This window comes from Gasterosteus aculeatus, chromosome 17 (assembly GCF_964276395.1).
Source record: "Gasterosteus aculeatus chromosome 17, fGasAcu3.hap1.1, whole genome shotgun sequence".
Taxonomy (NCBI): domain Eukaryota; kingdom Metazoa; phylum Chordata; class Actinopteri; order Perciformes; family Gasterosteidae; genus Gasterosteus; species Gasterosteus aculeatus.
Genome location: NC_135705.1, coordinates 3,346,521 through 3,367,216, shown reverse-complemented (window position 1 = coordinate 3,367,216; position 20,696 = coordinate 3,346,521). Strand labels below are relative to the sequence as shown.

At 45.1% G+C, this 20,696-nt stretch overlaps 3 protein-coding genes across 10 annotated transcripts; all 3 read left to right on the top strand.

The window, feature by feature from the left end:
• Positions 1-16: 16 nt before the first annotated feature.
• pfkfb2b (6-phosphofructo-2-kinase/fructose-2,6-biphosphatase 2b) lies at positions 17-9,575 on the top strand. Of its 7 annotated transcripts, XM_040204850.2 has the most exons (18): positions 19-269; positions 460-548; positions 652-740; positions 1,093-1,218; positions 1,373-1,469; positions 3,127-3,193; positions 3,320-3,394; positions 3,554-3,610; positions 3,721-3,845; positions 3,936-4,143; positions 4,282-4,428; positions 4,830-4,934; positions 5,022-5,151; positions 5,248-5,310; positions 5,399-5,463; positions 6,061-6,228; positions 6,764-6,786; positions 7,373-9,291. In XM_040204850.2, exons 2-18 carry the CDS (start codon positions 526-528, stop codon positions 7,440-7,442), a joined length of 1,638 nt encoding a protein of 545 aa, XP_040060784.2. In that variant the 5' UTR covers positions 19-269; positions 460-525; the 3' UTR covers positions 7,443-9,291. The 7 variants fall into 7 exon arrangements, with proteins under 7 accessions (XP_077948955.1, XP_040060784.2, XP_040060783.2 ...); XM_040204849.2 differs by having other exon boundaries at positions 21-548; XM_078092829.1 differs by lacking the exons at positions 6,061-6,228; positions 6,764-6,786 and having other exon boundaries at positions 17-269; positions 7,373-9,575.
• Positions 9,576-10,192: 617 nt separating this feature from the next.
• yod1 (YOD1 deubiquitinase) lies at positions 10,193-14,690 on the top strand. 2 transcript variants are annotated; one of them, XM_078092825.1, is made up of 3 exons: positions 10,193-10,339; positions 12,188-12,400; positions 12,680-14,690. In XM_078092825.1, exons 2-3 carry the CDS (start codon positions 12,193-12,195, stop codon positions 13,378-13,380), a joined length of 909 nt encoding a protein of 302 aa, XP_077948951.1. In that variant the 5' UTR covers positions 10,193-10,339; positions 12,188-12,192; the 3' UTR covers positions 13,381-14,690. The 2 variants fall into 2 exon arrangements, with proteins under 2 accessions (XP_077948951.1, XP_040060811.2); XM_040204877.2 differs by having other exon boundaries at positions 10,283-10,714.
• Positions 14,691-14,832: 142 nt separating this feature from the next.
• Positions 14,833-20,153, top strand: LOC120835696 (uncharacterized). The gene is made up of 4 exons (XM_040204860.2): positions 14,833-15,728; positions 17,697-17,846; positions 17,981-18,164; positions 18,246-20,153. The coding sequence occupies exons 2-4, from the start codon at positions 17,742-17,744 to the stop codon at positions 19,310-19,312; spliced, it is 1,356 nt and encodes a 451-aa protein (XP_040060794.2). The 5' UTR covers positions 14,833-15,728; positions 17,697-17,741; the 3' UTR covers positions 19,313-20,153.
• Positions 20,154-20,696: the final 543 nt, after the last annotated feature.

Sequence of the window (20,696 nt, the reverse complement as noted above, 5' to 3'; positions counted from 1 at the left end):
TGACGTGGAGACACACACACACACACACACACACACACACCTCCCGCTTTTGAAGGACACCAGCCGGCCGAGGAGGCACCTCCGCACCAAGGACAAGCCGACCGGACGCGCTCCTGCGGCCGCAGCGGCGGGCGCGAACTCCCGGTGCTGCAGATCCAGAGGACCCCCCTCCCTCCCCCTCCTCCTCCCCCCCGAGGGGAAGGCGTGCGCGACGGCGTCCGCAGAGGCTCTCCTCCCGGCACGACTCGTCTGACATACACGTCGACCAGGTAGATGGGGAAAGAACGAGAAGCAGCCGCCACGTAGAGGAGGCGTCGCGAGGCGGGTCACGTTGCCACGCGCGGCTCGTGTCGTTACGTCACGTTTACGCGGTGAACTCGGTCCCCGCAGCCGGAGAGGAAACGGCCGCCTGCTCGCGTTGGGGTTTTGTAAACACGGGCGCATTTCTTCCCCTTTAAGAGATGAGGTGGCAGCGTTTTCATCCTTGGCTCCCATCCGCCTGCTCCGCGAAGCTTTAACCGTTCCATGTTTAATCCACAGCTCTTCGGGTAAGATTCTGATCCGTCACGGATGCATGGAGGTCCCTCACATTTATCCCACCCAAGAAAAGAGCTTATTGTGTATCATTTTTATTTTTTTCCCCTCAAACAGGACTCTCAGCATGTCGAGCACGGACAACGGCTTTGCAAACTCCGCGGAAGCCAAGAAGGCAGAGATGAGAATGAACGAGAAGAAGTGCTGTGAGTAGAGTCTGAACACCTGAACAGGTTGTTCTGCACGGATGCTTTCAGAGTCAACAGGTCGCCACACAAAGCCTTGAGTTGTCCACTCTGGGAAATTGACTTTCTTTAGACCCTAATCCCACTCCACTGATGACATTTGGGTCTAAAGAGACACTTATTCTAGTCCAGTGCACACATGGCCTAATTATTATTATGTCTTGTAAAGATCCTGCATTTTCTTGCATTATTTTCCTTCGTTTGGTTTCATTTCCCGAGACGTTACAGTTCCATCAATGCACGTTGGGTTCTCGGCCTGTTGTGCAGCATTTCACCATTGGAGCTTGCGCCTGTGCGTCTGTCTCCTGCACAGCGTGGGCCTCCTACATGACAAATTCTCCCACGGTGATCGTGATGATCGGCCTTCCCGCGAGAGGCAAGACCTACATGTCAAAGAAACTCACCCGGTACCTCAACTGGATCGGAGTACCCACCAAGGGTAGGTGGCATTGCTGTCAAATACTAAATGTCTTGAAACCTTCTCCGCATCAGTTACATGTCATGCACATTTGGATGCCTGCAGCCTGCTCTACGTGAAGAGGAGGCTAAATTGCAGCAGCATCCCGCGTTGATGTAATTGGTTCATTTTTCAGTGTTTAACTTGGGCGTGTACCGCAGAGAGGCCGTCAGAGCTTACAAGTCCTATGATTTCTTCCGGCACGACAATGAGGAAGCCATGAAAATAAGGAAGTAAGTACCACTTTATCTAAATGTGCCAATTGTTTGCTTTTGTCCAGTCGTAACACAGGAAATCCATTTATTATTAATCCACCAGCAACGGATGCTGCAGCATCCCGCCGGTCCAATCCGCGTCTTTTAGTCGAAGAGTTCACCGACTTTTTTTTGTGTAAAAAGCATCACACACAGCTGTTTTGTTTTATTTGTCTTTAATATAAGCGCCCCCCCAACCCCTAATAACACGGGGCTGTTTTAGTATTCTGCAGCCTCCACTGCTGCATCAGTGACTAAGCTGCTGCCAGGCCTACAGTGGATGTATAGAAGGAGTCGGCATAATGTTCATACTCCCTTTAACTGGCACTGATCTGCAGTCGCTGTGCCCGTGAAAGATAAAGCTTTCCACTGCGTCTCCCTTTCCTGGTGGTCTCATCCGGCAGAGGTAATCAAAATCAAAAGAGTTTGTCGCGCATTGCTTTCATAAATAGGCACCAGGCGCTCGACGGTGTCCCGGCGCTGAATCCTGACCTAGATCTCCAGCAAGCTGCCGCTGTCGCTCTGAAGCTGACGCAAATCCGCCAGGATCCAGAGTGTGTTCCGGGAGTCCAACACGGGTCAGACAGAAGCTGCACAGACGGCGTCGGTGTTAGTCGACTGAAGGGAATAGGTTGATGTTTTCTTAAGAATTCACCTTTTTGCTCACAGCTCACCGAGATGCTGTGGCCACAAGGGAAAGATTTAATCAGCGAAACAGCCCCAGATCGTGCCGAATAAGTAGAAGGGACCTTTTGGGAAATGAGCTTCTCGCCTTTCTTGCCTGAGACTTACCTGAGAGCAAAGTGTCAAAAGTCACAGGATTATCCTTTTATTTAAAGATAGAAAAATATATTTTGCTGCTGAGCATTCCATTTTTTTTGTCCAGTCCTTTGAGCTGCACAAATTAAATTCTGTGTAACTCAATTTTGTTGGCGCCGGCAGCAGAGATTTAAAGGGGAATGTTCCTCAGAACCACGGCACACAAAAACTAAACAAATGGTCTCCCTGATTGGTAACCACTATGAAATTATTTTGTTTGAGTAGACTTATTTTTTAATCAAGATTATATTAATATTTTTAACCTCTCCTGTGAGAAATAACAGCGATACAAAACTCTTAAATGTCTTTAAGCGTTTTATTAAATCGATACAAGGAGTGAAATTCAGCTGAATGGATCGAGCTCGATAGGATTCGGAGGTCTAACAACAACATTTTTGCACAGTATATTTCCACAATATTTTGTCTATTTTGTATTTTTGCCCCCTCCCCCTTCGTATGTTGAGGCTTCGGCCAAGGCTGAGATGGCAGCTTTGTTATGGTCTCCATGTTCGGGGGTGAGGGGGTGCAGAACAGGATGGTACCGCAGCAGCCAAAACAAAATACCTTTGTGTTAACAGCATGTACTGTTTGGAGAGTCTGGATGGCCTCGTCTGCCCGTGTTCAGACTAAAGCAATGCGACTTGTATCTAATGAGTACGATATTATACATTTAACCCCATAATTTTTTTTTAGATTGGGAGTTTACTTGAACAAAGGAAGATGTAACACTACAAAGTCTCCTGATGTTTTAGGATTGATATAAGCGGATGAGAGCGTACTGATGGTCCTGCCCCCCCCCCCCCCCCCCCCCCCACAGGCAGTGTGCTCTGGTTGCTCTGCAGGATGTGAAGGCGTACCTGTTGGCGGAGGGAGGTCAGATCGCGGTGAGTCTCTTGTCTCAATGTGGATGACTCATTTTCCAAAAAGCTCTAAAACAACGTAAAGAAAATAGTGTTAAAACCTTTTACATCGTACATGAGAAATACCTTCTTTTTTTTTTTTTTTTTTAGGTGTTCGACGCAACAAACACCACAAGAGAACGCCGCGACCTCATTCTAGCGTTTGTGAAGGAGAACGCATTCAAGGTGAGAGTGGCCATAAATGGGTTCGTATTTTGTATTGTATCATCTTTTCCTCATTGCGCATACAGCAGCGTTGATGACGTGATCTGTGCCTTTTTACCACCGGATGTGGAAAAAAACGACGGTCCCGTGACACGGCGCGTTGCCCCCTCCTTCCAACAGGTGTTCTTCGTGGAGTCGGTGTGTGACGACCCGGAGGTCATCGCTGCCAATATTCTGGTACGATCGCGTGTCCCTGGTCGCCTGGGTTAAATCCCGTAACCTGTGAATATTCGCACCGTCCACGGTGTTAAGCGACGTTGTTTGAATGCGCTGCGTTCCTGTGACAGGAAGTGAAAGTGTCCAGTCCGGATTACCCCGAGAGGCACAGAGAGAGAGTTATGGGCGATTTCCTCAAACGAATCGAGTGCTACAAGGTCACTTATCAACCGTTGGATCCCGACAATTACGACAAGTGAGGACTGGTCGCTTCCTTTTGCTTCTTTAGACTGTAAAAGATATTCCAAGAGGGTTCATATAGAACTTACTGGTGATTCTTTGGCAGGGACCTTTCTTTCATCAAGGTGATGAACGTGGGCCGGCGCTTTCTGGTGAACCGCGTGCAGGACTACATCCAGAGTAAGATTGTCTACTACCTCATGAACATCCACGTGGACTCCCACTCCATCTACCTGTGTCGGCACGGGGAGAGCGACCACAACGTGGACGGCCGCATCGGAGGAGACGCCGAACTTTCTCCTCGAGGGAAACAGGTTCTCTTTTCGCAGTCTTCATTTTACGAACACCCCCCCTCGAGTCCCATCCTTCACGCATCCCGTCATCTCCGTGTTCTATTTTCTGATGAACGCACAGCTGATCGGAATGCTCCCTCTTTAATCTGTCGCATCCAGTTCGCCCGTGCCCTGCGAGACTTCATCGAGGAGCACGACCTGTCGGATTTGAAGGTGTGGACGAGCCAGCTGAGAAGAACCATCCAGACAGCGGAGGAGCTGGGCGTCCCTTATGAACAGTGGAAGATACTCAACGAAATCGACGCAGTCAGTACCTCATCATCGTCACCTATTGTACAATATCCTGGAGTAAAAGTACCAATACTCCATGGAAATACTCTGTATCAAGTAAAAGCCTTGAATTGAAAATCTTAAGCAATAGTCAGTAGAATAAAGAAATGTTATTAATTAAATGAAATGGCATAATGGTACTCCGTGTTAATAAATAGCCTCTTTCCAATTGCTCTGATGTCAATTGATGGATCTTTTAATAGCGGTTTAATTGACGAAAAAACACATTTGAGATGAAAACGTGGTTAATACACCAAGTACTCTATTTACATTCCAGTATATAGGATTGCATCACATGTGTAGTTAGTCTGTCTGCAGGTGCAAATTCTTAGTATTCTTTTCAAATGTGCTGCTCACCTTTTTGACTTTGGCTGCAGGGTGTGTGCGAGGAGATGACTTATGAGATGATCCAGAACTCGTTCCCAGAGGAGTTCGCTTTGAGGGACCAGGACAAGTACCACTACCGTTACCCTGGCGGGGAGGTGACCCGGCAACCCTCCCTCAACACATGTCTTCCCTTTGTTTAAATGGTTCCTTCTGTTGGAAACCCTCTCTTCTCTCTCTCTCAGTCCTACCAAGACCTGGTCCAGCGGTTGGAGCCGGTCATCATGGAGTTGGAGCGGCAGGGCAACGTGTTGGTCGTCTGCCACCAGGCGGTGATGCGCTGCCTGCTGGCTTACTTCCTGGACAAGAGTGCAGGTCAGATTAACACAAGTGTGCACACACACACACACATATGACATCCCACCAGCAGATGGTGAAGACAATTTAGCATTTTTCTTCTTCATCCCATAGAAGACCTGCCATACATGAAATGCCCGCTCCACACAATCCTCAAACTAACGCCTGTTGCATATGGTAAGCCTTTACCTGTAGCTCTCAGTATTACACCATAACATACTATTCTTCCACATTATATGCATGTTTTCCCTCTTCTATCCTCCAGGTTGTAAAGTGGAGATGTTTCATCTTAACGTGGAGGCGGTGAACACGCATCGAGACCGGCCTCTTGTGAGTCGCTGTGAAAATCCAGCTGAAAATGTGTTTGTTTGTTGTTTACTTACAAAGAATTCATTCCAAACCCGACGTCTTGCCCAAAGTCTAAAAGGCTCGTTGTGTCTTCCTCCCCTGTGAGGCTTTGCTGCCTCGTGTTGCTTTTATCTTCAACCTCGATGAATCTGCTTGGCTTGAGCAGCAAACTAAATGTGTGTTAAGTCAGTTGTTCATTTTGCTGCTGTTTCCTCCCCGATGGAAGCAAAGTGCCGATCGTGCTTCCTTGCTTGGCTGATCTCCTCCGTATTATTCCTCTGATATGAAGACTACGTGTGAGCCTCTAGACCCGTTTTAAAATCCCTTATTAATCTTGATGGCAGCAGGCGTCCGTCTGTCTCCGCCACGCTGCCTTGATGTTTGGTGTCGTGTGGTGGCAACGGTCCCCGCCACTTAAAGCGCCTCCAGTGGCTTTAACCTGTTGCTGTGGATCCATGTTGATGGGACGGCTACTTTGCTTGGATTTGTCTGGTGACCCCCCCCCCCCACACCACGGCTGTTTTGTATGTTCCCTCATCTGTTTCCCCTTAACGCTTGCGGTATTTCATCCCCTACCAGGACAAAGTCCCGAGGGACTCCGCTCTCATACACCGGCGGAATAGTTACACGCCCTTGTCCAGTCACGACCGGGTCAAGCGCCCCCGGCTCTACAGCGCGGGCAACCAGCCCTGGCTGCCGCTCGCCCCCACCCCATCGGCTCTGATGCCAGAGGGACGGCAAAGCCAAGTCAGTGCCGCGGTTACAGGCTCCCCCCCCGCCCCATCCTGTCTAGATCGGTCACCTCCCGCCACATCGGTGACCCTGTGTCTGGCATTCCCTCGCATCAGTGTTGGTTCATCTCGACGATGTAGTGTCCGTGTTAAAAGATCACGTATATAGAATCCATCTTTCTCTCTCTCTGGGCATGTTTTGGGTCTTGAATTGGTCTTTTTTGGTGTTGCGCCTGCCTTTTGTCTCTTGCATGACCTCTGTCCCCGGCTTGAATATGCAGAACAACGCGCGTACGTCAAAGACATCTCGTGCTGAAGTTTGCATTGTTGGCTAACCTTAATATTCCCGAGACGTACAGTGAAGATTCCACTTTTAAAAAACGGAATCCCATTTGAGAAACTATCGGATGCATTCGAGAAAATTGACACAATATAGAAATGTGAGACGTTTAGAAATGCATATTCATGTGTTGGGTGTTTGTTGGTGTTGCCTCATGGTGCTTCAGCTCCTCTACACATCTCTCTCTTTCCCCTCTCAACCCGTCCTACAGCCTCGGACCGGGAGCGGCTGCCTGTGAGTATTTTGGAGATTTAGTACATGCAGCCTGCCCTTCATTTTCCCTCCCATAATTCAACTCACGTCCTAGTAACCCACGTGTCTCTGTCATAGTGGTGCGTTTATTTTTTGGTTTTCAATCTTGCCGTCTCTCTAACCTACTAACCACCTTTGCAATTTTAACTGGAACAAAAGCCGCTGACGGCTTTGTTTTAAAAAAAAAAAAACATTCAGATGCTGATACTGTGGTACTTTAATAAATGGCCGCAACAATGTGAAACTCATATTTTTAAATGTGAAAATAATGTTGGAAATGAGTGTTGATTTCATTGTTATTGCATAAATAAGGTCACTGTGATGCTAGGAGCCGATCATACAGCAGGTGAGAATGTGATTTACGAGGAATCACGTCTGGATCATTTGTCAAATAAGAGTCTTCGATAATTGCAGCAACCACATTTCTCATAATGACACAAATCTTCAATAGGAACTCAAAAGACGCGTGCCGCCCCCCTCCCCTGGGAGTCGGTCGGCTACCTAGAATAGGATGAGAGCCGAGCATCATTCATTTGTGAACATCAGTGACATTTTCTTTCTCTTGAAGGAGTCCCTGTGCGAAGGAAGCGACTTTGACAGCTGCGAAGAAACGAGCAGCTGTGTCCGCTTCTGAGTGAAGACCGAAGCCTCTTTCTTCAAGGCACAACGCGGTCGACAGTCCTGGGTTCGGTACTCTTCTTCTTTTTTTTTTTAAATGATCAGACTATATTATTATGATACTTTTTGGTTCCATCTATCTCAACCTCTCTGTTTAATTTACTGCTCTGCATGCCGAGGCTTTGAACAGGAAGCCGTGTCATTAGTACCATCAACGCTTCTGCATGTCGACAAAATCAATCAAACAGGCAACATATCGTCATTATTAATATTACAATGCCTTACTGACTTTAAAGTATATTGATACAATTAGCTCTCGTGCATGAATGTAACGAAGAATTGTGCATCATTATAATGGAAGACAATTTTCACTATTGCAACTGGAATATGTTATAAAGTAGAAGTAGTAAACATATTTTTATAATAAAAATACCCTCATCTACCTGCATAAAGCTGTAGATCTTATGTAGTCTGAGCCATCATATCTTATGTATTATGTCATGATGAGGTTTAGATTTGAGAGAATGTATTTTTCGGGTTCTGTAGTAAATTCAAACACCGAAATGTCTTGTTACAAGCATTTCTGGACATATTGTGTATTCGCAGCAGATAAAACAAAACTCCCATTTCATAATGTTGACAAACTATTATCTGTCCCAATATTCACCAAATCCTTAGTGCTTATCATTTAATCGGTTAATGTGTTGTTTGTCTTGCCTAATATATACGATAAAGGGATGTTGTACAACAAAAGCATATCACGTGCTACGGTCGAGTTAACACGTTCAGTCAGCAACGTTGACTGACGGAACAAAGAGAATAAAACAAAGCTGCGTCGCTTTGACCCGGTTCACGCTGCTGCTGCACGTCGGCGCTTTCATTGTTCTGTCGGGTCCATTTAGAAAGAAGCATTCATGCACAGACGTGGTTGTTGCTTTGTTGCACAAGTTAGGCAAACAAACACAGCTAGCAAGCTAATGCAGCTAGCTCATAGCTACACGGTTGAACTTGAATAACCGCCAATAACACCGCGAAGTGTTCAGAGGAAGCTTCGATGTTTTCTGATTGGGGATCCATGTTTATAAAAGATCCACGATCGTTAAATCCCCTCATCGATTAACTCTTAGCAGGGTAACCGATGAGGGCAGCTCCACTTTTCAATGTGTACATGTTTGTGGGTCACTTCTTGGTTAATTGTACGGGTTCGGTCCCCGTGTGCCTCACGCACTTTCACCCCGTGTAACCTTTTACCACGATGATGGATCGCACTGATTTTACATTCGTATTGTCCTCACGACATTTTCATGCCCATCCCATGAAAAAACAATAATAAGCCATTTCAAATAAAGCCACTCCCAGGTTGAGGTTATTATCTGAATCCGTTTCAAATGAACTCTGCCCTTTGTCATATTGTGTATTAGCAGCAGATAAAACCAAACTTGGTCTTCTGTCAAAAGCTGCCATTTCATAATGTTGGCAAACTATTATCTGTCACAGTATATATATATATATATATATCCTTAATGCTTATCATTTAATCAGTTAATGCATTGTTTGTCTTGCCTATAAATACGATAAAGGGATGTTGTACAACAAAAGCATATCACGTTGATGATCTGTTACCTATTTCTTGACATTTGTGTTAATGATACTGGCCAAATTCCATATCAGTTCATATTTACCCTTTAAATTAGATTTACATCAGTTGCATGTAGTTGCATCACATCTTGCGTAGCAAGAAATCCTTTCATTTAACGTACTAATATTAGACAGTGGCACAAGTTTCATTATATGACTGTATAATAATTTTTTGCTGAACCCGCCTAATTGTGCCTTTTTATTAGCAAATAAAAGTGAATTCTAAAGTGATATGAAATGTTTTTCCAGAAGAAATGAAGGCGAAACTTGACGTGTGATATTTTCCAAATGGTTATTCTAATATTTGTGCCCTTCATTTAATTTTTTTCTGTTAAATACTAAATTGTCTCACCAAACGTACAGAAAAAACTTTGCTTAATACATTTTTGGTCTCGAAGATGGGAAGATATTTTATTCTGGCACAGATAACCCTCCCAAATTAATGTAATCAATTGTTTTATAGAACAGGAAACTATCGTGTTTAGTCTGACAGAATAAATGCGTTCTATTCTCTTGATGTGTTTCTGGTTGACTATTCTAGTAGCAATGCATCCACTACAACACTGGCAACAAGGAATTCAATTCAATCCTCCTTAATTCCTTTACGTGAACAACTTCTATATATATATATCTATATATATATATATAGATATATATGATATCTTATTATATAAGTAGTATATAACTACATAGTTTGTTTTTTAAGAAACTACAGTCCTTATCCAAACACATGAGGGGAGGCTCAGAGCAGGCTGCTGAGAACAACTGTTCCAAGGTTGGATGTTTAGTTGTCAACAAAGCACTCAACATTGCACTGGTTCCCCTTGACTAATAGTTAAATTGGATTTTGGATAATTGCAGAAAATAAACCCTATGGCAAACACACACATTGAGATATTTATTTTTACTCATGCTCATGCAACCATGGTGTAGTTTGTTTATAGCCTAACCCTAACTTTTTACTTATTGGGATTGTATTTATGATCCAAATAATATGAAAGTGTGCTCATTTGTAACTGGTATCTTTCTTGGGGAAAAAAACAGTTTAAGTATTACAATCTTGTGTTGGCCAAAAGTCTTATTTTCTGCAATAGCAACTTGCAGGGTTGGTCTGCAAAAGTACCTCTTCACTGCACACGGAGCAGTTATTAGGGAACTTACGGTACGTCTTTTGTGCACCGGAGAGCGTGATGACGTCATAAGGACGTAAACTGACGTTTCACAAATCAGTCTTTCACTGGATGTTTATTGTTTGATGCTGGGCTGCAGTTAACAGCAGGTAAGAACATTATTTCACCTAACTCGTTGACATGTCAGTTAATATACCATTTTGTGTAGATAGATGACACAGAATTGACCAACGTATTTCTGGTTGCAAAACGCTTGTAAAAACGGTTAATAATAACAATAATAGGTTTTATATAGCGCTTTTCTAAATGTCTCAAAGACGCTTTAACATAGTCGAAGGGGGGGGACGGTGTGAGGCAGACAGGCAGGAGACAAGACACGAGGGGCGACATATACGGGCCGATCGCATACAACTACATAGACTGAAGGGTAGGGGAAGGGAGGGGGGTTACAGTTTAGCATTAGCAGAGAACACATGCTACAGCTAACATGGTACCCTCATGTTTAACGTTATCTGTCCGGAAAGGTAACGTTATGTTCCTTTCATATCGTAAATATGTCCTGGATACATTTGTCAATAACTCTAGTGGCTATTCATTTGGGTAAAAACAATTGGCTACACTTAAAGATGTCTTGTTTGTCAGGGAGGTCTTAGCTTAGCTAAGCCAGCTAGCACACTGGCTATTGCTTGCTGTCGAGTTAACACGTTCAGTCAGCAACGTTGACTGACGGAACAAAGAGAATAAAACAAAGCTGTGTCGCTTTCACCCGGTTCACGCTGCTGCTGCACGTCGGCGCTTTCATTGTTCTGTCGGGTCCATTTAGAAAGACTCATTCAAGCACAGACGTGGTTGTTGCTCTGTTGCACAAGTTAGGAAAACAAACACAGCTAGCAAGCTAATGCAGCTAGCTCATAGCTACACGGTTAAACTTGAATAACCGCCAATAACACTGCGAAGTGTTTAGAGGAAGCTTCGATGTTTTCTGATTGGGGATCCATGTTTATAAAAGATCCACGATCGTTAAATCCCGCCATCGATAAAGAATTAGTAGGCTAACTGATGAGGGCAGCTCCACTTTTAAATGTTTGTGGGTCACTTCTTGGTTAACTGTACGGATTCGGTCCATGTAACCGTTTACCACGATGATGGATCGCTCTGATTTTACATTTGTATTGTCCATGAGACCATGATTTCATGCCCATCCCATAACTCAAACAATAACCCATTTCAAACAAAGCCACTCCTCAGTTGAGGTTATTATTTGAATTGGATTCAAATGAACCCCGTCCTTTTGTTTACCAACGATTTTTCTGTGATGCAACGGAAATAAAGTATTGAGAAAATCCTTTAATTCAGCGAGGTGATACCAGGTTTTATTAATGATTCTATTTATTGATTTTTAGATTCCTAGCCTGTTCCAACCTGTTACCTCTTTACTGAGGAGCTGGTTGTAGCTAATCTGACATATTCACATATATTATAGGTATTTTAACAACAATGTGCTGTCAGATATGTTAATACAGTAATAGTGACTTTTTGCTTTTATTGACAGATGTAGATCTGTTTTTACTTTTTAAAGCTGATGAAAGACAACAAAGGGAGGATATTTCTGTCATTTATATTCAGAAAGTTGAGTTGGGTGATTCAAATAACCAGTATTAATCAGTGAGGAGAGATAATATATACTTATAGTATATATACTTATATCTACTATAGACATACTAGTCCAGTCTGTATGACTTTCTACTATACTGGGATAGTTTCCATGACTCTCTAACCGTGACTTTTTAAAACGACTTAAAAAAAAAATCCAAATTACAGCTGCAAAAGAAAAGTTATGCCCGGATATAAATATGTTGCCATTAAGCAACATACTTAATTACAAAGTTGATTTAACGTTCTTTATTATTCCAGGGGTCTAGAAGGTGCTCCTGTTACGGCCCCTTAATGCCCAAATAGCCGCTCTGTCACCGACGTGTTGTCCCGTGTTTCTGTAGGTAGGATGTTGCGGCTTCGCTGTAAGACCAAAAATGGCAGCCACATAATGCAGGGCTTGACTCATCAGTCCTGCGTGCAAGAGCTGAAGAGCAAGGTGGAGGAGCTCACCGGCATCCCCTGTGACGTGCAGAAGATCATGGTTGGTTACCCCCCCTCCAGCCTCGACCTTCAAAATGGAGACGCTCACCTCAAGGACTACCCCATCAAATCAGGCAGGTTATCAAACATTATTTACATAATTAACGTTTTTTTAAGCCATACAACAAGTTACCACAGTTTTAGTAGAAATGACCATGACAATTACAGATTCTGTAAAGAAAAGTTTTATTTTTTTTAATGTCATAATTAAATGCCGCGAGGAACCCGGATGAAAGCCGGCGTCTGTGTTTTGAAGCAGGAATCTGGGAACGTGGCAAACGTCGTTCAGCCAACTGATAAGAACTAGAATCTTCTCTGCCGGCCTGAATGTGTCTCGTTTTGTCCACCTACAGGAGACACGCTCATAGTCGAGGAAGAAAAAAACAAGCCAAAGCCACCTCAGGACCCCCCTGCCGTGACAAAACCCCCCCTCTTGGACGCCTCGCCCACGCTGGCGCGCCGCGTGGTCCCGGCCGACAACTCCTGCCTCTTCACCAGCGTGTACTACGTGGTGGAAGGCGGCGTGTACGACCCCGCCTGCGCCCCAGAGATGCGGGGGCTCATCGCCCAGATCGTGTCCAGTGACCCGGCGGCGTACTCCGAGGCCGTGCTGGGGAAGACCAACGAGGACTACTGCGCCTGGATACGGCGGGACGACACCTGGGGCGGAGCCATCGAGGTGTCCATCATGTCCAAGTTCTACCAGTGCGAGATCTGCGTGGTGGACACTCAGACGGTGCGGGTGGACCGGTTCGGCGAGGACGCCGGCTACCACAAGCGCGTGCTGCTCATCTACGACGGCATCCACTACGACCCGCTGCAGCGGGAGACGCCCGGCTCGGACGCGCCGCCGCTGACCATCTTTGCCACAGCGGACGACGTGATCCTGGCGCAGGCCCTCGAGCTGGCGGACGAGGCCCGCCGCAAGCGGCAGTTCACGGACGTCAACCGCTTCGCGCTGCGCTGCATGGTGTGCCAGACGGGCCTGGTGGGACAGAAGGAAGCCCGCGAGCACGCCAAGGAGACGGGCCACACCAACTTTGGCGAAGTGTGAACGCGGCGGGGGTTTTTTTGTTCTTGTTGTCGTTGTCTTTTCTGCCTCTCACAAATACAACCCCGTTCCCCCAGCGTGCGTCCTTCTGCTCGTGTGATCCTCTACCTCACGTTGTCCAGCGGCACGGCGTCAGAAGCACTACTGCAGCTCGGCTGGGTCCCAAACCCCCTTTTCGAGTGCAAACCGCTCTCCAGTCCCTCTGAGGTGATCCCTCGGTTGCGTTGGCGACAAAGCAAACGACGAGTCGCGCGTCGGCAAATCGAGAATACGCCAAACTCCCAGTACTCACTTGTGACTCACTAGACTCCTCAAACCTCGGCTCTAGGGTTTCTCAAACAACCATTAAGAATAATTTGCACTTCTTTGATCCCGCTCACTGTTGTCTTAACACAAACAATGACTGTTACCATCGCTTTGGTTACGTAGCGTGTTTTTTAATTTCCCCTTTCTGGCCGGTTTGTCAGAAGCTCTTGAAAGAGATGATCGGATTCATTTTGCAGGTCTGAATAGTTGACAGTTGATCATGTTCATGCTAAACTAGACCGGTCTTTATTCAGATGTGAGCTACTGAGCCGTGGCCATTGATTTTGAGGTTATGCATTTTAAAATGTATCACTTAGCAATCTGCAATCCAAAGTTTGCCTCATAACTTTGTTCCCCTTTTTGGTGTGATATTGTTTAGAAATGACAGTATTGTAGAAGAGGTACAGAAATAATGGTGCTGAGACAACATTTTACAGTCTCTGTAGCTCTGTTATTCTTCATGGGTACGACAGTATTTCAGAAGTATAATTTAATTATAGTGTGTAATCTCCAAATCAACAGATTTGTTCCATACTGCTGCATATTTTGAATAGTTCAGCTGTTTGTAGAGACGCCGTGTGTTTTGCACAACTGGAGAAAGCTCTCATTCCCTTTTGTTAGAATGAAGGAGGTGGACTTTTACCTTGTGGCCTCATGTGAAGAGCCAGTATTTCTACTCCGGACGCCTGCGATGGCAAAAACTAGTGTTTGCCAAAACAGTTGATTTTGGGTGTTGAGATGTTTCTTTGGAGAAGCTGTTTGAAAATTAACAAAAAGAATTACTGTGATTTATTGTCCTGTTAGCTTCAGTTAGTTTCCTTTCCACAGTGATAAGGGGTTTGTCTGCTTCAGTGACACTATGACATTTCTTTGCAGTTTTTTTTGTATTCACCAAGTTCTGAAGACTCTTCAAGGACAATAACCATGAATGTTACACACAAAGCACTGCAGATTAACTGGATTTACTTGATTTTTCAGTGTTGTCACAATTAAAGGTCAGAGCCGACGGTTTTGGGTGTGAGTTGTTTTGTATCCACTGATAACCTGTTTTTTTTTTTTACGCCATTTTCTTGTTTTTTGTTGGTGGTGATTGTAAAGTTCTTTTGCAATACTTTGCGTAATACCGGGAGTCTCCACATCTACGGCGCCTCAGAATAAAGCCGCGTTGGCTTTGGTGTTCTGAGCTGCTTCTACCTTCACTTAATACCACGGTGAGATCTGATCAGAGAAGCAAAACCTGTTATTTATCGTAAGAAGGCATTGGTTGATAAGATACAGCGCTGCTCTTTTTTTTTTTTTTCTTTTTTTTTTTTTTTTCTAATATTTTTACGAGAGGCAAACGTTCTTTCTCCACTGTCAGTCTTCCAGCTGTACTGGCTTTTGAGATTCAAATTGAAATACAATTTATACAATACTATAAAATGAGCTGACATGTTACATGTTTCTGACATTCAGTACTCCGACTTGCTATGCTATTTTCATTTATTTTATTTTTCTGTGACATGAAATTACCTTTATACATTTTTATACGTACCATAACCTCGTTTTGTCTTTTTTATTTTTATGACTTTTCTGTAACCATACTAGTTTTTCAACCTACTATTCTGACTTTTTTATGACCTTTCAACGGTTTGTATTCCCCTCTAGTGTCATATAAAGTAATATCCTTTAGACAACCTGCGGTGGAACATTTTTAGCTATAATTTCCGCATGAAATAATTGGTTTATTAGTTCTTTGAGGCCACGTGAAACCGTTGATGAAACTCTGCAACCCAAGCGCACTATTTCCTGGAGACGCTTCCTTTCTGTTGATAACGAGCCTCGACACCACGGTTGGCCGCTTGAAACGGAGATACCGATTAGTAGATTACCGCGGTTGTGGGTGCCATGACGACCAGGGCTCGTGTGTCTTAAGGAGAGCGCTGCTCTCCGATTGGCTAACCGCCCGAGGACACACAGTCCCTCGTGCAGGTGACCCACAGCCGCTCAGTCACTCGCCTGCAGAAGATGGATAGCTGAAGACTAATGCTCGGGGATTCTAACAGGTATGTGCTCAATCAGGGTCATTTGATTGATTGCTGCCTGTTGAATCTATTTCAAACTTTGTCTAAACTTTCTCTTTAAGTCAACATGATAATATAAGAAGTGACTATATCTCATTAATTCAATATATTAAGCTCATGATCATTTGTGGTGTCTTGCTCCCTTTTCGTATTTCCTTACTAGCTTCTGTTTCTTTAACATTGTATAATGTCATAATGAACTTCTTTACAGTGTTTGGTCACTTCTTATTTGCAGGCCCGTTTCAGACTGAAGGATGCAGTTAGCCGACTTAGTAGAAAAAAAGCGGGAATTATTTGAGTCCGTTGCAAAAGAAGCCGTTAAGGACAGGCTGATAAAAGCTACTCTTTATAGTCGCATTCAAAACAAAGCTGCGGTTCCTTTGATTGTGACGGCGGTTGCTGCCCTGTGTTCATGAACGTATACATGGAGATAACGTGTCTAGTCTGCCGTGTCCTTTCCCTGGAAATGGTCGGCGGGGTTAACGATTAACTGCATTCTTAATAGCGTGACTTTTTTTTCTTTTTTTTTTTTACGACCATGGAACAAACCCAAATCCGGGAGCTCTAGTGTACTTAGGCGTAGATGGTGTAAAACATGCAATACGTGTTGTCTCTTTCACGTGATCTACCCAGATTGTTGGACGTTAAGACTAAAGAAAGAATAAATGCAATGTCAGATTCATATCCTGACTAATTGCCATGATCCGGGCAATAGGGACATATTGTGGGGATGGGATGACAAAGCAGGACCAGTGAACAGGAGGGCTTTTGTGTCGTCTTCGCCCTCAGGTACTGAAACTTATCCAAAAGTGAATTTCTTTTCCCTCGGATCAGACAGAGGTTCTTTTATACTGAACTCCAAGCTCTATGGTAGAGAAGTGAACTGTAGTCAGTTCTTGTGGTAAAATTGACATTAAAGAACCCTGTTTACAGTAGAAAAGTGTCTCATGTTGACCAAATCGTGGACAACGATCCTTGTATCACTTTGTAGCTTCTCTTTAGGTCCCACCACGTTAAAACAATGATCACTGCAGTCATAAAACAGGGGCAACCTGGATGTCGTGTAGCTGTCGAGAGCTTGTTGCTGCCGCCTTCCTCTCCCTCTGAAACTGATCCGGCTGAGGAAGATTAGCAGTGGCATGTGTGCTGTAATCGGAGTCACATGCAGTTGGAGGACCAGTAAGATATCGGTCAGAAACGCACTGCGCCGTGACGCCGTGTCAACAGGGAGCTGGCGTGTGTTTGAAACGTGTGGAGGAGATTATATTCAGGCAGGGAGACATTTTAGCTTATTCATCTCATTGTCGTCAGAATATCCGACCTAGAAGAACCACATGGATGTTGGGAAAATACAGCTAATAATTCTTACATTGTTTTTGCATTAATGTCTCAATGAACTATAAAGTTCATTGAGACATTAATGCCGTTGTGAACACTTAACCGTGCAGAGATATTATGTATAATGACGGCACAGATTAATTTGCCACAGCGGTGGACCCCACGTTGACATCATTGAAATACCCCGGTACTCAGACCCCCGTTGACAAAACCACATGGTCATCACGTCGCGCTCGTCTGGAGCTGTCCAGTCCCTGGTGGTGCTGATTGCTCATTTTTCCTTCCTCTACACGTCTGCTTGCCTCTTTGGACACAAATGTAAAGTCAGTTATACACGATTAGAGAAAGCCAAAGCCTAAATCTGATGTGGTCAAAGCTATCATATATATATATATATATATATATAGGGATGAAATACAAAAGTACTGCAGTAGGAGGCAATAGGATAATAGTTTAAAGGAAATTCCAAATGTGGTATAAGGAATGCACACATTCCACAATGTATGAAGCGATCAAATGCCTGAGTGGGAGATTGATTAGTTCCCTCCGGGTTTTTAATTGTTCTAACTACCGAAACCTACTTTTAAGCGTGCATTTATTCCCCTTTCACAGACAAACTCATCTGTCTGGGCTACTGAAGTGAAATAGGGCACGAAGATGCCCAAAAGTGACACGTGGCCCGGTGGCGTTGGAATGGAGACGACGACGGGCATGGACAGCGCGGGCAGCTGTGACAGCGTTCTCAGCACCAACTCGGGCTTTGTAAGTGGCCGTACCCTCATCCCAACTCGCTGGTTCGGCTGGTTACTCATTATTACAAACAATAGAAACACAAAACCATGTCGGTGACTGAGCCAAAACCTTTCTGCCGTTCCTCCCGTCGACGTGTCTCACAGAGTGATGACAGTCTTGACCACCTGTCTGCGGAGGAGAAGGCCTGTCTCATGTTTTTGGAGGAGACCATCGAGTCTTTGGACACTGAAGACGACAGCGGACTGTCCAACGACGAAACAGATCAGCTGCCCAGCCCCGGCAACCTCGCCAACAAAGTGGCTGACCTGTCGGCCTCCATGAGCAAGGGTGAGTTCTCTGTCCGCCGCTGCAGAACGCGCTGATCGGTTTAGTACTTTTTTCCACTCACTCACCGCTTTGTTTTTTCAGCTTCACAGAAACACGCATCTCAGGATTCCGTACAGCAATCTGCTGGTGCCAAACCCATGCAGAGCTACCTGGTTCCCACGCCTCTCGTTGTGGCGAGCGGCTCTCCCGGTTCCGCACTAAACGCGAAGGGACGAGTTCCTCCAGCCAAAAACGTCAGCTTCAACTTCCCCCCTCCGATCAACAGACCGGATCACGAACACAACCAGAAACCTGCCGCTTCACAAGTACCTCTCGAGGTGAACGTTGTGATATCTCCTCCTACCAAACCCAGGGACTACTTGGTTAGGAAAGCTGAAGGTTTACCTCGAGGTCCTCTGTCCTATGAGGCGCTCGTTCACCTGCGGCGCAGTGCCTCCACAAAGAAGACGCCTCTCTGTCCGACAATTGACCACACTATAGACTTTGACAAGCGTCCTCCTGTTACAGCGCAAGGCCCAAAACTTGTATTTCCTCCACAAACTGACAGATTTCAGTCAGAGGCTCACAAGCCCAAGATTGGTCCTCCGGTTGTTGGCCCCAAACCTAAAAAGGTCCATGCCAACTTACCTGGGAAACCACCAAACGAAGCATCCATTACCTCAACGTCTTCTTTTAATATCAAGAATGCATCAGATCCGCAGGTGGTCAGACTGGAAGCTTTACAGAAGCTGGGTCTCCTGGAAGAGCAGCAGCCCAAAAATCAGTCGGTCGCCCCACTTTTGGACCCAAAACCCAACAGATTCCCAAGAGGTCCGTCTCACGTCAATTCATCCAGAAGCCCCTCGTTCTGTTGTCCTCAAGGGCCCCCAGGGCCCAAGAACAGGCCTCTGCAGAGCAGCGCCAGCTTCCACCAGGACTCCCGGCGCGAGGGTCCCACACAGCCGGCGCCCGCGTCGGATCCCACTCAACCCGGCAGAGGGAGGGCCGCCGGGCTGGAGCGCTCCGTCACCCTGGACAACCACAGAAACGGGGGAACCTGCCAGCCCCGCAAAGCCTCGAACTCCGTCGGGTACACGGTGATGGTGGTGCCCGGCATGGGAGCGGACCGCAAAGAAGCCCTCAGAAAGCTCGGACTGCTCAAGGACTGAACGGGGCGGGCAGCGGCAGCCTCGCAACCAGTTCACGTACCGCCGGCTTAAAAGTTACAGCATAAAAGTGGCACAATGACTGCAGACTAGCGGAGGAGGAAGAAGGGGAAGAATTTAAAGGGCAACAACAGCACTTTTGATAAATGTTTTAACACCACATTCACGTGCTTGAGGACAGTTTTTTTTATCCTCCTGTTTAAATTAAAAAGAAGCACTTTGCACATTTCAAACCTCTACGTGTTTGATTAAAATCCTACGTTCATGTTATTCCATCTTGTGTTATGCTCGCTTTAACAAATTTCAGTTACGACTTGACTCAACGTGGGACCTGATGAGCGTAAGACTGCATACAATTTATTTTAAATACGTCTTTGCATCCACATTTATGGCTTTAATAAATTGTAATAATCCTATTAGACACTGAAGTGAGCCGGATTGTAACTTTCCATTGATCTTCCTCATACTGCTCTTAACATGCTGCTCCACTGTTCTTCTACTTGGAGAAACATGAACCCAAACCAAAAGATCTGATTGTGTAAAACTATAGTTCCCAGATGTGCCTTTAAGTGGAGTGCTGAGTGCATTCCTCTGATCAAAGCCTCAAACTATTGTAAAACTAATTTTAAAAGTGTTTTGGGTTTCATTTTAATTCTTTTTAATGTTTTCTAATATTTCATAACAATTGGCAGTACGTTATTATGGAGATCTGATACATCAATAACTCACTTTTTATACAAAATGTTTTAAATTATTTTGCAAAGGATTGAGATGTTCATCCAGAAAAATGTCATTATTTTTACCCACTCTGAATAAACAAAGAAGTCTGCATTACTTAAACTTGCATATTGTTCTTTTTTGAATCCTCAACTATAAACACAGTCCATCTATCTTGTCATTTTAAAATTTGCAGCTTTGTTTTTGTTCAACTGGAGCTCATCGCATTTTGCCTTTTCAACGAATGTCCCAGAATTGCTGCTGACCTGCAGAGTGACAGCAAGTCTCTGCTTCATCAACCGCTCCACTTACACGACGACCATAAGCCACGCGGCTCGTCTTACGCGCCACTCCGGCAGCGACAAAGCCCATTATCCGATTATCCACGTGACCTTAGCAGACCTGCGCTCTCCGTTCTCTCATTAAACCGTTGCATGTGAGACTTCTAATTCCAACCACTGACTTTCTTTGGATGCTTGGCGCTCGTTATGCGACGGTGTTGAGTCGGTGCGAGGGACGATTACAGGTTTATGGCGTAATCTCTCATCCGGTCTAACGGGTCAGTATCTGTGTCAGCGCGCAGGCAAACAAAAGAACCTGACCCGGCTCTCTGCCGGTCAATGGCTGGAGAAATCGGGCCACCTGTAGAAATATGAAACGGAGAAACGTC

Excerpts from the sequence above, each read along its gene's own strand:
- yod1 (XM_040204877.2), top strand. The coding sequence starts at position 10,678 with ATGGTACCCTCATGTTTAACGTTATCTGTCCGGAAAG. Across the intron at positions 10,715-12,187 it reads AACGTTATCTGTCCGGAAAG|GTAGGATGTTGCGGCTTCGC; the intron begins GTAACGTTATGT and ends GTGTTTCTGTAG. Across the intron at positions 12,401-12,679 it reads GGACTACCCCATCAAATCAG|GAGACACGCTCATAGTCGAG; the intron begins GCAGGTTATCAA and ends GTCCACCTACAG.
- pfkfb2b (XM_040204850.2), top strand. The coding sequence starts at position 526 with ATGTTTAATCCACAGCTCTTCGG. Across the intron at positions 741-1,092 it reads AATGAACGAGAAGAAGTGCT|CGTGGGCCTCCTACATGACA; the intron begins GTGAGTAGAGTC and ends TCTCCTGCACAG. Across the intron at positions 4,935-5,021 it reads ACCGTTACCCTGGCGGGGAG|TCCTACCAAGACCTGGTCCA; the intron begins GTGACCCGGCAA and ends TCTCTCTCTCAG.
- LOC120835696 (XM_040204860.2), top strand. The coding sequence starts at position 17,742 with ATGCCCAAAAGTGACACGTGGCCCGGTGGCGTTGGAATGGAGACGACG. Across the intron at positions 17,847-17,980 it reads TCAGCACCAACTCGGGCTTT|AGTGATGACAGTCTTGACCA; the intron begins GTAAGTGGCCGT and ends CGTGTCTCACAG. Across the intron at positions 18,165-18,245 it reads GTCGGCCTCCATGAGCAAGG|CTTCACAGAAACACGCATCT; the intron begins GTGAGTTCTCTG and ends TTGTTTTTTCAG.